At 44.0% G+C, this 14,822-nt stretch overlaps 1 protein-coding gene and 1 long non-coding RNA gene across 9 annotated transcripts in view; one reads left to right on the forward strand and one right to left on the reverse strand.

Moving 5' to 3' along the window:
- The first annotated feature begins 3,841 nt into the window (after positions 1-3,841).
- LOC144383407 (uncharacterized) lies at positions 3,842-4,945 on the forward strand. The gene is made up of 3 exons (XR_013450771.1): positions 3,842-4,191; positions 4,259-4,410; positions 4,672-4,945. It is a non-coding gene; the product is annotated as an uncharacterized LOC144383407 (long non-coding RNA).
- A 5,504-nt stretch (positions 4,946-10,449) lies between these two features.
- The window catches only part of sorcs1 (sortilin-related VPS10 domain containing receptor 1), a 115,750-nt gene continuing 111,377 nt past the window's right edge, over positions 10,450-14,822 (reverse strand). For 2 of the 8 annotated variants that reach the window (XM_078080671.1, XM_040187093.2), the window contains exons 25-28: positions 13,978-14,083; positions 13,234-13,391; positions 13,053-13,100; positions 10,450-12,332 (exon numbers count right to left, since the gene is read on the reverse strand). In XM_078080671.1, coding sequence (XP_077936797.1) covers positions 13,063-13,100; positions 13,234-13,391; positions 13,978-14,083 — 302 coding nt within the window. In that variant the 3' untranslated portion in view covers positions 10,450-12,332; positions 13,053-13,062. Of the gene's footprint in view, positions 12,333-13,052; positions 13,101-13,232; positions 13,392-13,959; positions 14,084-14,249; positions 14,350-14,822 lie in introns of those variants that run through there. The other 6 variants (XM_040187092.2, XM_040187091.2, XR_005713108.2 and 3 more) reach the window with 5 other exon arrangements.

A 14,822-nucleotide genomic window follows, 5' to 3' on the forward strand; every position in this document is an offset into this window, starting at 1 on the left:
GCATCCCATACCTGGGTTATTTGGAGCTCGATGTTGAGTTGTGCGGTAAACTAGTTTCACTGTGTGGTATCTTGGTGGTAAAAGACCCCCCTGGTAATGCTTCTCTTCAGGCCCCTGGTGTGTTGGGAATGAACGTGATCCAGAAATGTTATCGAGAGCTCTTTGTGCAGCACGGTTTGTCCCTGTTTAATCTGCCCTCTGTCACGCAGGCCCCACAACCTGTCACGCAGGCATTACAGGAGTACCATCAGGTGACCACGCAGACCTCCCAGGAGCTGTCTGGGAAGGCAAAGGTCAGAGGTAGGCGTGCCTGTCGTATTGCAGGTGGTGTGATGCAGATAGTCGCAGCTACTTGCTCAGGGCAGGGTACCGATAGCACAGTGTTGTTTGAGCCCCTTGACTCCGGTTTACCTGCAGGTTTGTTGGCTTCTCCATCTGTGGTGAGGGTAGTTAGAGGTACAGCATACATACCCATTGTAAACGTTGGCTCTATAGAAGTACTGCTGTACCCACGCACTGTTCTTGGCACTTTACAAAAAGTGAGTGTTGTCAGCCTCCCTGCAGGAATCGCAGAGGTCCCATCCACTGTAGCCATTGTAGCTTCTCACACCGCCTTACCTACCGTGCCAGACCAGATTGAGGGTTTAGATCTGTCTTCTCTTTCCCCTGAAGAGCAAGGTCAGGTGAGGTCTCTCCTTAGAAAGTACAGTCCTATTTTCTCTACTCATGACGGTGATTTAGGCTGCACTAACCTCATCTCTCATGACATTCCTCTGTTAGACGAGACCCCAGTCACGCAACGCTACAGGCGTGTATCCCCTTCTGATTATGAGGCTGTCAAAGACCACATTAATCAGCTTCTTTCTGCTCAGGTAATTAGAGAGAGTTGTAGCCCCTATGCCTCCCCCATTGTGCTTGTAAAGAAGAAGGATGGGAGCCTGCGTATGTGTGTCGATTACCGGCAACTAAATGCCAAGACCAGGAAAGATGCGTTCCCGCTGCCACGCATTGAAGAATCATTGGATGCCTTGACGGGTGCACGCTGGTTCTCTACCATGGACCTGGCCAGTGGGTACAACCAGGTTGAGGTCACGGAGAAGGACCGACCGAAGACGGCGTTTTGTACACCATTCGGCCTGTTTGAGTGGAACCGTATGCCATTCGGACTCTGTAATGCACCTGGCACTTTTCAAAGATTAATGCAGAGGATCTTTGGCGATGAACAAGGTCTGTCTCTGCTTTTATACCTAGATGACATTGTTGTTTTCTCTTCTACTGTAGAGCAGCATCTTCAGCGACTTGACGTGGTACTAGCCCGTCTGAAACAGGAGAGACTCAAGGCCAAGCTCTCCAAATGCACCTTTTTTCAGCCAGAGGTGCGGTATCTCGGCCACATTATATCGGCCAACGGTGTCGCCACGGACCCATCCAAAATAGAGGCCGTGGCAAAGTGGCAGCCTCCCCAGACGGTCTCTGAGCTTCGGTCTTTCCTGGGTTTCGCAAGCTACTATCGCCGCTTCGTGGAGGGCTTTGCAACGCTGGCAGCCCCCCTCCACCGACTGATTGCTGAGCTTGGAGGCACAAAGTCTAGACGGGTCCAGCGGTCCCCACAGCTGAGCCCTGAGCACTGGAAAGAGGAGCTTAAAGACTGTTTTGAGACACTTAAGACCAAGCTCACTAATGCCCCTGTGCTTGCTTACGCAGACTTTTCACTGCCCTTCATCCTCGAGGTTGACGCCAGTTATGGTGGGTTGGGTGCAGTGTTATCACAAGAGCAAAACGGCAAGGTGAGGCCCATAGCTTATGCCAGCCGCGGACTGAAGCCCACCGAGCGTAATATGGCAAACTATAGTTCCATGAAGCTGGAGTTTTTAGCCCTAAAGTGGGCTATGACCGAAAAGTTCCGAGAGTATCTGTTGGGCCACCGCTGCATAGTCTACACGGACAATAATCCACTCAGTCATTTGGCGACTGCTAAGCTTGGCGCCACGGAACAGCGCTGGGCAGCTCAGTTGGCCTCTTTCGACTTCGAGATCAAGTACCGTTCCGGCAGAAGCAACCGAAATGCGGATGCTTTGTCCCGTCAGCATCTGCCTGGCCCATTAGATATGACGGCCATGCTCCCTGGCACACCACTCCCGGAACCACTCCAGCAGGTCCTAAAAGTGAATAAAACGGTCGTGACACAAGCAACTGTGACTGTTTTACCTGAGAGAACCCCTGACGACATCCACAACCTGCAGCAGGCTGATTCGGTCATTCGGGAAGTCCAGAGGTACTGGGAGGAAGGACGGCGTCCCAGTTACGCAGAGCGACAAGAGCTCTCACCTCCCGCATTGATCCTGCTGCGTCAATGGGGCCGGCTGGTTAAGCGGGGCGACATCCTGTATCGGCAGACCTTGCGCCCTGATGGAGCTGAGCCCATCCTCCAGCTGCTCCTGCCTGCAGTTTTAGTTCCTGAAGTGTTGACACAGGTTCACCAAGAACATGGCCATCAGGGTGTGGAACGGACCCTCGCTCTTCTACGATCCAGGTGTTATTGGCCGGGTATGTCAACAAAGGTCGCACAGTGGTGCCAAGCTTGTGAGCGGTGTCAAGTTGCCAAGGACCGTCAGCCTGCTGCCAGGAATCCCATGGGACACCTTTTTGCAGCAAGACCAAATGAGATCCTCGCCATTGATTACACCCTGCTGGAGCCCGCTCAAAATGGCATGGAAAATGTCTTGGTGATGACAGACATCTTCAGTAAATATACGCTCGCCATCCCCACCCGTGATCAACATGCTTCTACTGTAGCCCATGTTTTGGTGGTGGAGTGGTTTTCGAAGTTTGGGGTTCCTGCAAGGATACATTCGGATCAGGGACGCAACTTCGAGAGTGCACTTATCCAGCAACTTTGCAGTCTTTATGGCATCCAAAAATCTCGCACCACTCCATACCACCCAGCTGGCAATGGTCAGTGTGAAAGATTTAATCGAACTCTCCATAACCTCCTCCGCACACTGCCTCCATCCCGAAAAAGAGACTGGACCTCTTGCCTCCCACAAGTCCTTTATTCTTACAACACCACTCCCCATCAAACCACTGGCGAATCACCATTCTTTTTAATGTTTGGTCAGGAGCCCAGACTCCCCATCGATTTCCTGTTGGCCAGAGTCCAGGACCCTGTCAGTGGAGGTGTTCATGAATGGATCCAAGAGCATCAGGCCCGGTTGCAGATTGCGTTTGATGGTGCAAGAGAATGCATGAAGACTGCAGCGGAGCGCAGAAAGACGGCGCATGATCAGCACCTCAGAGGTGAACCACTGAAAGAAGGTCAGTCAGTCTTCCTGCGCGACTTGAGTACCAGGGGGCGTCACAAGATGAAAGACCGCTGGAGCTCGACAGTGTATTCAGTCCTCAAAGCACCAAAGGAAGGAGGCGCCGTCTACACAATAGCCCCAAAGGATGATCTGTCTAAAGTAAAGCATGTTCACCGTACCTTGTTGAAGGCGGTGGTTGGAGCAGAGCCCCCTGACCATGCGGTGGCCAGTCATGCACCGCCCCCTGACAGCCCAGTCTCTGAGTCCTCCTGTGATGGTGACTTGTTGTTCCTGGTCCCTAGGACTGCTCCCCTCCCCACCCTTCCAGCCACTCGGGCACGGGCCGAGACTGAAACCGCTCCTCAACAACTACACCATCGACCTAACATGGATCCCACTGTGCCAGGTCCATCAGTGCCCCCTGTTCTGAATCCAGACCTGCCATCTGCATCCCCAGTTGCTCCGTTCACCAGCTCCTCTGACCCCATTAACTTGCCACCACGCGGTCAACTGCTGGCCACCATCCTAATGTCCACCGCATTCCAAGGCCAGTGGGGGGACTTGGCATCGGGGGCTGCAATTTCCGAACGCCCCGTATCACACTTAGTTACTGCACTCTTTAGACCCTGGAGTTAAGCACGCATTTAGTTTATCGTCGGGACGGCGATACAAAGAGTGGGGGTAGATTGTAGCAGGATGACTGCTTTTCCAGTGGCTCCGCCCACTCGCAGTATTGTCCCCCTTTAATTTATTATATAAGGAGGGACCTGTAGATCTGCTCGCTCTCTGACAGCTGATACGCACCTCCCCCTTCCGGGTTTACCTGGCTGCAGGTTCGGCAGACGCTCGGCACTCTCTGCAGGGTTGTGCAAATTGTTCCACCGTGCAGGTACGTTGCAGTCTATTGCGCGTCGGCGATCTAGTCGGCACCGTAATAAACTTGCGTTTATGTGCAGGCGCTGGCAGGTCGGACTGCGTGTTTGCTCGTTCTGTCCCGGAGCTATGCCACGCTGAGGTCCCGACTGTCCTGACCCGTTTTGGACCGCTGCTGCTTTGTGTGGGGATAAAACCCACACTTTTTACGGACATTGCCTGCTGCTGCGTTCGGGTGTGGAAATCCCGTTGTCCGCATTTTTATGCCTATTGTATTATGTTTTCATGTTTAGCTGCCTGAAATAGGAGGTGGATGGCAAGGGAGAATTTTCTTTATTATTTTTGTAGCTATTTTTGATTATTTGATGGTTTAGTTCTTTGAGTTCAAACTGTAACCTGTTTTGATATTTTCCTTTCTTTTTGATTTGTATTGGATCTCTATTGTTGTTGAATTTATTTTCAGTCTCCCATTAACTGTCCATCTTTGTGATTCCAGGTGCTGAGGGCCTCACTGGTGATCCTGTTTGGTGATGGTGTCCCTTCGTGTGTAGTGTCTTATTCACTCCCCTCCTTTGTTTTGCTTTGCCCTTGTGTGTTTGGAGTGTTAATTTTGGATTGTGGTGCTCCCATTTTAAGTTTATACTCCCACCCCTCACTCACCTTGAGCACAAATGCCCCAGCCCTGGAATACATGATAATTTATACAAATAGGATAACTTTTTTTTAGATTTGAATTGTGCCCAATAAACTGTTGTATATGCTTTTGGAAACACGTCTCTCGCCTGCTCAGTGTAACGAACTGGTGTTGTCCTTTTGTTTAGATTTAGTAATTTACCTTATTCATAGATTTCTTTCTTTTCCCTGGGTGATTTCTCCCAGGGTGGCGTTGCTGGTTTCCTTTAGTTTCTTTCTTTTTCCCCTAGTTAAAAACATAGATTATTGGGGTAGTTCCTACCCCACCTCACGCTTGCCACATAGACAAAGTAGTTACAAAGATATATAGTTCCGCATTATACTGGTATGGGAAACACTGTGAATAGGCATACAAGAGTACACACTCAAGCTTCAAAAACAGAAATGACACACAACGCACACATTCACAGAACCTTGTGGTTACAGAAACAAACTGTCCTCCTTCTGCCCTTTGAAATCTTTCTTTAGCAGACAATTAATAGTCAAATTCCAGCAATGTGCTGGTCCTCATAAAGCTCATGAACTTTTGGTGATTCTCCAAGAAATACATTGGGAAAGAGACAGTAGTTATTATAAGCTGTAGATGTCTACTCAATCTTTGTTTCATGGCCATGCCAAGTTCAATTGAATAACATCTCAAGAAAAATGAATTTAAACAACTTAACTTTTCCCCGCGGAAAACGTTTTGGAGAACATTACGTGAAGTAACTTCTGACTTAAGTATTATTTTCTGACTACTCATTAGTATTGGGCAGTTCAATGGTTATTAACCAGATCAAAATGAAATCATTGTCATCAATGGAATTATCAATATGTTAATTCACCAAAAAAATAAAATAAAGGCCTGAAGACCAGGAACAAAAAACCCAACTTTGAATCATGTCTCATAATTGATGTTCAATAATGTGGAGATATTTTATATCTCCTGTAAATGCATTTTGGGATTAATAACATCATATGTAACACTATAAGCTTATGAGCAGTCCAAACACAAATCATTGTCAATATAGATTTCCAGATTTGTTGAGAAATGACAAACACTGGCGTAAACAGCTTCCCCGGTTTTGAACCCAAACGCAGACTGAACAAGGTTGGTGGTGAATAAGGTGAGTATCTACCCAATTCTGTTTATTTGCAAAATTAATTATGTTTATTTATGTGAATTATGTTGATACCCTCTTTCTTTACTCAATACTCACATTTGACACTCAATTGTTGAACTGTTTGCTTTTTCAACATCTGGTTCCTGCCCAGCTTTTTGAAGATATAATAAATGGCATTACTATCAGTATTAGCCTACAGCAGTATATTAATGAAAATGACATGGTGCCACACACCACATGGCTACATGTAATTTAGCCAAACTACTTTCACATTTCACTTGTATTTTTTTTGAAGATGGACGGTAAGAGCTCGCGGACCTGAGGCCACATCTTCCCTGCAATCACGCGCTGGCAGCCATGGGTCAGGCAGCATGCAGCACAGCAGTGAGAGCGCTCTGATTGCACGCTATTTTAAGGAAGTATCGATACTGCAAAAAAGCAAAATCATACTGTTTTTAATGTTCTTTTTATAGTAACAAGTCCCTTAATTAAACACTATGATGATAACACTATTAAAAAATATATATCAATAGTAATCAGAACTGATCAGAATTTATGATGCCATTTACTCTACTGTTTCCTTCTTCCATATGCAGGTGTGAAATAAACCTGCTGTTACAAGAAACCAGCTCCATGAGGTATCAAATATCTCAATCCTCGTTTGTTCTCTGTTGCTGTCTTAATCTAGCCTCGGCAGCTCTAATTTAGCCGTAATGGGGGATTATTATTCTTCTGTTATTTGCCTCCCCCAGAAGCGTATTCTCGACTCCGTGTGACTCTCCTTCACATTAAATCCACCCTGATATCAGCCTGTCATGGCGCATGGTGACACTACGGCACGGTACCTCAATATGTCAGGAGAACCAGCCGGTTATGGAATCGATCTCTTGGTAATCTTGTCCCTTCCCCAGTTAAACTGATGACTGTACACCAACGGAAATGATACAACTCAGTGAGATGAGCAGTCTCTGTTAGCCGTGGCCATCATCATTATCTGCTGCTCCGACCACAACCACAGCTATTTTAGGCAACACATAAAGAAGCGTAGAAGAGTCTGCTATAATTACTTCTACTCTTTATGCACCATAACTCACTTCAGCCTCATTATATTCTACACTGAGACTAGTTAAGGTTATTTCTAGGCCAAAATTAAAATCTTCATCTTTAATGACTCACGCTCTGTTACTCATCTGTATTTATAAGAATATCCTTTATGCCCAACAAAGTGGTCCAGACTACCTTCGGCAGAGGAGGGAAGCTTTTTTTCTGTCGTTCAGTAATATTACTGTTGTTATTACTTATGTTTCTCCCAAGTAACTTCTCTATGAATAATTTAAATAATATACTAGAATAGCTGCTAAAACATGCCTGAGTGCTTTTTGCAAACATTCAAACTTTTTGTGGATTTTATTTTACAAAGCTTCAGTAATATTCAAGCACGGGGATCATTTTAAGGATCCAACTTAACTGAGTTAAGCAGCGAGGGTTACATTTTCATTACACACACACAGAGGTCATGGAGCTGTTAATTCTATGGAAATATACCAACAACAGAGATTCAGCTCCTGGATTCCAAATGTGAAATAAAGTTGCAGTGTTGATTTGGATTCTCTTCTCTCTAGCTTTGGGGCAGCCGGAAAGCCCAAAACCTCTGAATCTGTTCATGAAGTGTTCTGTCGACAGTTCTCATTTCAGTTGTGTTGTGGTCGATGGTCAGTCGTCTTATAACGGTGTCCGAACAATGTTTCAAGGAGCACTTATCATTAAGCGGTAGTTGTTATTACAAACAAGGGTTTTCACATGACTCAAGCGCAATGTTGGGGTACTGTTCCAAACTCCTTTAGGTGTTCTGTAAGAAAAGTGTTGGTCCTTGGAATAATGGAAAGATCTCTGAAAACTATCTGACAGTCCCAGTAGAAAGAGAATAACACACAGACACAGAGGCAGGTGCACGTATCAGTCCATGCAGGAGAGAGCATGAAGTGTATCTGTATATTATGTATGAAAGAAACAATTCAATTATTATTTTAATAATAACATACATGGTTGGCAGAAGTATTATATATCTATCAAGGTAGAATTCCCAAAGTGTAGAATACGGTTAATACTGTTAAAGAAAACCCCCTTCATGATACCCCAGTAAAAGTATGAGTGTAAGCATCCCCATAATGAGGCTTCCAAAAGTAGAATGATTAATTTAGTAGAAGAGACCATTTCATGATACTAATGTATTCTCTCTTGGACTATATTCATCCCTGTGATGTTGCAACTGGCAAAGTGGAAACTCAATTTAATTACTTTATGCACAGCTGCAAAGAGCCGCATCCACCCACACTATCCCACTCCCTTCACTGGGTCCCAGTCCGCTCCTCTCACTGGTTACAGTCCTCTCACTGGTTACAGTCCGCTCCCTTCACTGGGTCCCAGTCCGCTCCTCTCACTGGTTACAGTCCGCTCCCTTCACTGGGTCCCAGTCTGCTCCTCTCACTGGTTAGTCTGTTCCCTTCACTGGGTCCCAGTCCGCTCCTCTCACTGGTTACAGTCCGCTCCCTTCACTGGGTCCCAGTCCGCTCCTCTCACTGGTTACAGTCCGCTCCCTTTATTGGGTACCAGTTCTCTCCCATCACTTGTTACCAGTGGCTGCCAACCTCAAAACATTGGTATTTGCGCACAAATCAGGTCCAGTCTACGCAGAACGTGGCCTTATACATCCCTTTGTAGTTTGGCTTTCTTGAAGAAATTGTACTTTCTTAATCTGTGTTGTTCTGGGTAGCATCTTGGTCGAAATCATTTATTATAAATCGGTTTCGATAAAAGTGTCAGTAAAATGAAATGTGTAAATGTGATTGGAAAATTGAAAAAAGTATCTTTTAGTTCAAATTGTATGTGAAAAAAGTCATAATATATAATAAAATACCAACACATACTTGTTTTGTTTTCTTTATACGTTGAATAGTACTTCATCAAATACATTTCTTTGTATTTCTTTACAAATATTGTAAGAAAATGAGAACACAGTTAACAGACGTCTTTCCATTTAATAAATATGATTATAAATGCATGAAACAATTACACAAAGCACAGTTGAGGTCAAACAAAAACACTGCAACACCTCACCGCCTGTTCTTATACAAAAGCTGTACAGTAATAAAACTCTTTTTTTAATATTTTATAAATATTTGTCTAAAAAAATAATAATCTTGCCAATTCTGCAGGAGGAAGGAGTTAGGGAGAAAGACTGAGGGAAGGAGAGGGAAAAAAGAGTCGATCAAAGCCAGTCCACAACTCCATTGAGCTTCACCTTCAGGTGCCGTCACATCACAGCTCCCACCAGCCAGGAGCTTAGCAGGACTGTACTTCCCCCGTGAAAAGAACAGGCAGAGGGGGCTCGTATCATCCCCAATCCCCTGATCGCTCTGGCCAATGACATTTTGGGTTCCTTAGGTCGGAGGTTTAAGGCAACTACATGTCTCCCTCCAGCTGTTAAAATCGATGCCAGAACCTCCTCTTTGAACTAGATATCCAATACCTTAAATTCCTACTTTGCAAAGCTTGAAAAAATGCCCTAATTACTCTAATCATAGAAAATCTAATTACTATTGTAATACTACCATCCTGAATCCATCATTTTTCAGCTGATTCTCAATCACTTCCAGTATGTAATATGACCCGCCATGCAATGGAACCAGTAGATCACTTCATAGCTGAGTGCAAAGTCTGTCCTTCAACTTGGTGGAACACATGTAGCTACAATGGAAATGAAGTTGGAAGACAGAGTTGTTACCGAAATCCTCTCAGCATGCAGCTTTGAAATATAAAAGCTTAGAGAGATTTACCTCACCTCGTGGAGAAAGTGCTAACCTCTGAAATGAAAGCATGCTGTCAACAATAGGACAACGGTGCTGTCCACGGCCACGCAGACTCAAAAGTACTCAGTGAGTCACAACAGACAGAAATTGAGAAGGTTCAACTTAATGTTCTTATACAAAAACTTCATGAAAAACAAAAACTCAACTACAAAAATGACTTAACAAATGTGAGGAGGAGCTAATTGTCAAATGCTTTTCAGTTCTCTACAATATAACAAAGTGAGGACTATGAGTGTGCATCTGTGTGTTTGTAGTGTTGGTGAGTGTGCGTCTTGGGAACCATTCATCTGATCTCCTTCACACTTAGTGTGTTGCTGGGGACTCAAAGGAGAGCAGCACTGGAGATGACTCGACCCGTCACTATCACTAAACATTGGCAGACAAGCAATGGCGCTTTGTTCAGCAGTGGGGCTTTAAGAGCCGGGTCCCCCCCCCCCCCCCCCCCCCCTCATCTGGCTCTGTGGACTGAACTGTAGAAACATGGCAGACGTCAAGAGCACGAGCTTCTTTTCTTGTTATTATCTTGTTAACGAATAATAATGATAATGAATATCACTGATATACATTATTGAAAAACTCATTGAAATAAATAGACCCTAACCCAAATTATTTGGTTTAGTTAATGAATTTATTCAAAATGAAGATGGAGCCTTCGAGCTCCCAACGTCATGGCCCACTTTGCCTGGTTTGTAGTCCAATTTAGTACAGTAAGCAACATTCCACTCAGCAATTTACGTGACTTCATATGAGAACCTTTACTTCATATTTGTTTGAACTGGTAGTGTTAAAGTCTATCTAAGGAATCATTCCAGGATTTATAACAATAAGTATTTCCACTGTAGAGCGACCAGGGAACATCCTCATTGGATTTCTTTTTCAACTTGCCACCCTTAATATTATTTCATCACTGAGAAGTCCGTCCTCCCCTGCATCCCCTTACATCTCATGGGGTGATGCACTTGCATCCATCGAAATTCATTTGCTGTGTCCTTCTCTTCCCTTGGCATTGTGTTCAGTAGAGGAAACGCTGCCAGTGTGTGCTGCAAGTGTCTTTACATTAGTGCTCCATAAAGACCCCAGTTACATTCTGCTGATTGTGTTGTGGGTATCTCTACTGTGGAAATGTCTCTACAACCACAACTCAACACTTGTAGGAAAGAGCATCGATGGTTGACAACTCCCCCCCCGTCTGTGTATCCACATCTCCAAAGAGAGGCAACTACAGTGGAGAGGTTGCCTATGAGAATTCAAAAAAGGCTTTAATCGGCCAGTTACTTCCATCCTCTGAACGAGTGAACCTTCTGTGTAGCATGGTAGCATCTGCGCTCTAGTTCTCCTGCTTCTACACTGGGATTTAATGAGCTGGGGTGAAGATGGCTGCTGCTCGAGAGCGGGTCGGGACATTAGCCTAAATGTGTCACCAACCTTGACCGGCCTGGAGCTCAGCTGGACACATTACATATTCAAGGACGCAGCCTTTTTTTATTCCTCTTTTTATTCCATCCAATAAGCTCTCTTCCAGCTCTTTACGCTCTTACGTCTCTCTCATTCTACTGTGCCTTGATGTTGGCTTTGATCGGGGGAGGGGTGGAGTAGGGGGGGGGGGGGGGGGGGGGGGTTGCTGCGGACCATTTTGGAACACTTTTCTCCCATTACTCCTGTTTCGTCCTCTTTCTCCTGAATGGTTTAATACTAGTATGTGATCAGTCGCAGCCTGAAGGTGCAGAGTAGCATCATAGCCATCGAGTGGTCACTTGTTCTAAAGCACAAAACATTTTAGAAATTGGTATGAATCATGAGTAGTACCAGAAGCTTTAGATTAACATCAAAGGTTATATTTATACAGAAAACAAAAACCCGGTATTTCTGTTAATAACTCAAACCCTGAAAAAAAGGAAACGTTTCAGTATAAAATGTATGTATTGTGCCATTAATCAGCTTTCCATGAAACAATGGACAAAAAGCTTTGAAGTACCCTATTCACATTTTATAACAGCATATCTGTTTAGTATGACACTTGTTAATAAAGTACACAAAAATTATAACAGACATTCATGATTTACAAAATAAATGTCTAATTCACTTTGATAACATACTTCATGAAAGTATATTCATATGAATTAATGACACACTACTGCTGTTAGCTTCATACAAATGAAAACCAATCTCGGAAATAAGAAGCAAAACCAAAACAGTGTTGCTTATTCTATTTTTACCTTCTTAAGATCATGCTGGTGTTCCCCCTGCAATCTAAATTGTATGGACTATGGCACATATGTTGAAGAAATGATAACTTGTACCCAGTTTCTTGTGGGTTGAACAGAGCACAAGATGTGTCAGCAAGGTCCAACATGCACAGGTATAAAGCTCAAAACCATTATGTCCCAAATGATAAAAAAGAATATCCATGATGCAGCGGTAGTGCAGAGCTTAGACGACGTACGTGGGGAGTTCTGTGGAGAATTTCACATGTACATGAGGTTTCATACACCCTGGGGATAGAAGGAAACCGGTCAGTCAGAGGATAGTGTGTAACACTAGCTAAATCAACATTTAATACGCAAAATATTAAATATGCATTTATGAATTTATAGATTTTGGCCACGTGGGTGCAGCCAAACAACTTCAGAAATATTCGAGGAAAACCTGTTAGCAAACAGTTGAGACATGCAGCAATGAGTAGTATCAGCAGTAGTTTTCAGTTGGAGTTGTGTTTTCGTTATGAGAGATATCTACCAGCCATCTCTTATTAGCATTAGCTCTCAGAATGTTAATACGTGCTACATTTTCATATTCATAGTGCTCCAGAAATATACCACAATCTATATTGTCGTGAAAAAAAGTATTTAGAAATGTATTAATGAGTTGGGGTTATAACGTGATGTTAGGCCAACACAATCAACCCTCATATGAGAATAATACAGGTGGGTGACAAATTATATGAAGGACCTCAATAAATCAGCAGAGACACAGATGAATAAAATGCTAATGTGTCCTTTGACAGCTCAAACAGATTTACTAAATGCTTCGATGTATATGAAAACGATTGATCACTTTTACACCATCAGATCTCCACCCAGCGGTAGACCAGTGGGGGACTTTGAAGCAAAGTATTTCCCTTTTTTTCAACTTATTTGTCACTCATCTGTATCCTCAGGTGATTAGAGGGACTGAGGGGATCAATGAGAAGCAGCTGTTTTTCATCATCATACTCATTTGTGCTTAGTTGTCGTTCACCACATGACCGGACCCTTTCATTTCTGAGAAACACACAACAAAAAGCACACGATGAGTCCTATGAAACAACAAACACAATGGTGTGAATCAAGCAATGGAGGAACCCCAATGGAAATGCCAGGCACGGACACGGTTCTAACCAGTGTGCATATCTACCTCTGGGCCGGGAGTTCAACTCAGAGTCCAGATCCTCCAAAGAATGCACCAACTCCCGCTGTGAGCTGGCTGTGCCCTCTGTTGGATCAGCTGGACTCATCATTTCTTGTTCTTTTTCGTTCTGCATCTGCGCATAGACGTTGAGGCCTGGGATCTTCCTTGAGGAAAGATTTACAGTGAGGCAAATGGATAGACAGCCGCCTAACTAAGACAAAGGGAGCAAGGACACAACAACTAGGAGCCTTCTGCAACCCCACAACGTTTCTCATTCACCCATCGTGTTTGGAACTTTTGATCATATGACGAAGCACACATGAACGTAAATCAGTTTGTACAAGTACAAAATGCGATGAGGTCTGAAAAGCTGACTTTTTGCATTGTCTCTGTACATCTTCATGATCCTTCATGCCCTTTTCCTTTGAAACTACACTACGTAATTATCTAACATTTCTGAAAGGTCAACTTGCCGCGTTCAAAGGGCTTGTTATTGATAGCGGCTGAGGCCTGACTGACATTTATTTTGCAAAGGATGACCTGATAGACGAGCCTCCACGGGATTCCCAAAGCCAACTCTCCACTGAGGAGCACTGGGTTTGCCTGTTGCAGGTGTTTGACAGGCAGCTGTCGTCCTCACAGGCAGCTTGAGCTTACTGAGCTGTCGGGGACGCCATGACACCTTTCACCGTCTCGCTAGCACGTACAGCGCGACCAATATACACACACAACATTTCTTGAACTCTTTACCTCTTGAATTTGTAGATGACAAATACAGCTAAACCTACAACGGCCACTGATAGCAGCATTAGCATGGCAGAGCCACTGTGGTTCTCGCTGGTGTCCACTAGAGGCGCTGCAGAGACAGGAAGACAAGAGCCAGAGTGTCAGCAATGAAACGCACCAACACAACCGGTATTTCCGACTGGCTAAACAATGCAATGAGCAGTCAACAGCATCATTTAGAACTATTTAATCATTGATGAATGATTTTGAAATACAGTATTATGGACTTCTCTTACTCTTCATCCTATAAGTCCCTTTAGGACAGTAGCAGCATCCCCAATAGGAAGAGGCACACATAATTGTAACGATGCTCCCTCTCTGAATGTCTCTGTGTAGCTACATGATGGGAGCCAATCAGACACAGGGATATTAGTCGACGGGGGCAGCAAAAATAATGATATGTCCAATATGGAAGCCCGTAAAGGACTCGATGTAAACTACGGACATGAAAATGTCAACCTGAAAAATATAAAAGTAATTCCACAACAACATTATACTCATCCACACATGTATTTATATGTTCTGGGTGCAATGTCGTTTGATTTTCTCAATAACATAAAACTACGCTACCTTGTTCAAATTCAATTTCAATTGTAAGCTGAAAATTAAATAGTGAAAAAATGTCAAATACTGTAATAATTTTGTATGGTCCTAATATAATAATAGTTTTAATTAGAAAGGTTTTGCTCAAATAACATTACATTACATTACAAGTCATTTAGCTGACGCTTCTATCCAAAGCGACTTACAATGCATTTTTAACCCACGGCTTTATACATTGATGTAAGGGAGGGAGCAATTAGAGGTTA

Source organism: Gasterosteus aculeatus, chromosome 9 (genome assembly GCF_964276395.1).
Source record: "Gasterosteus aculeatus chromosome 9, fGasAcu3.hap1.1, whole genome shotgun sequence".
NCBI lineage: Eukaryota > Metazoa > Chordata > Actinopteri > Perciformes > Gasterosteidae > Gasterosteus > Gasterosteus aculeatus.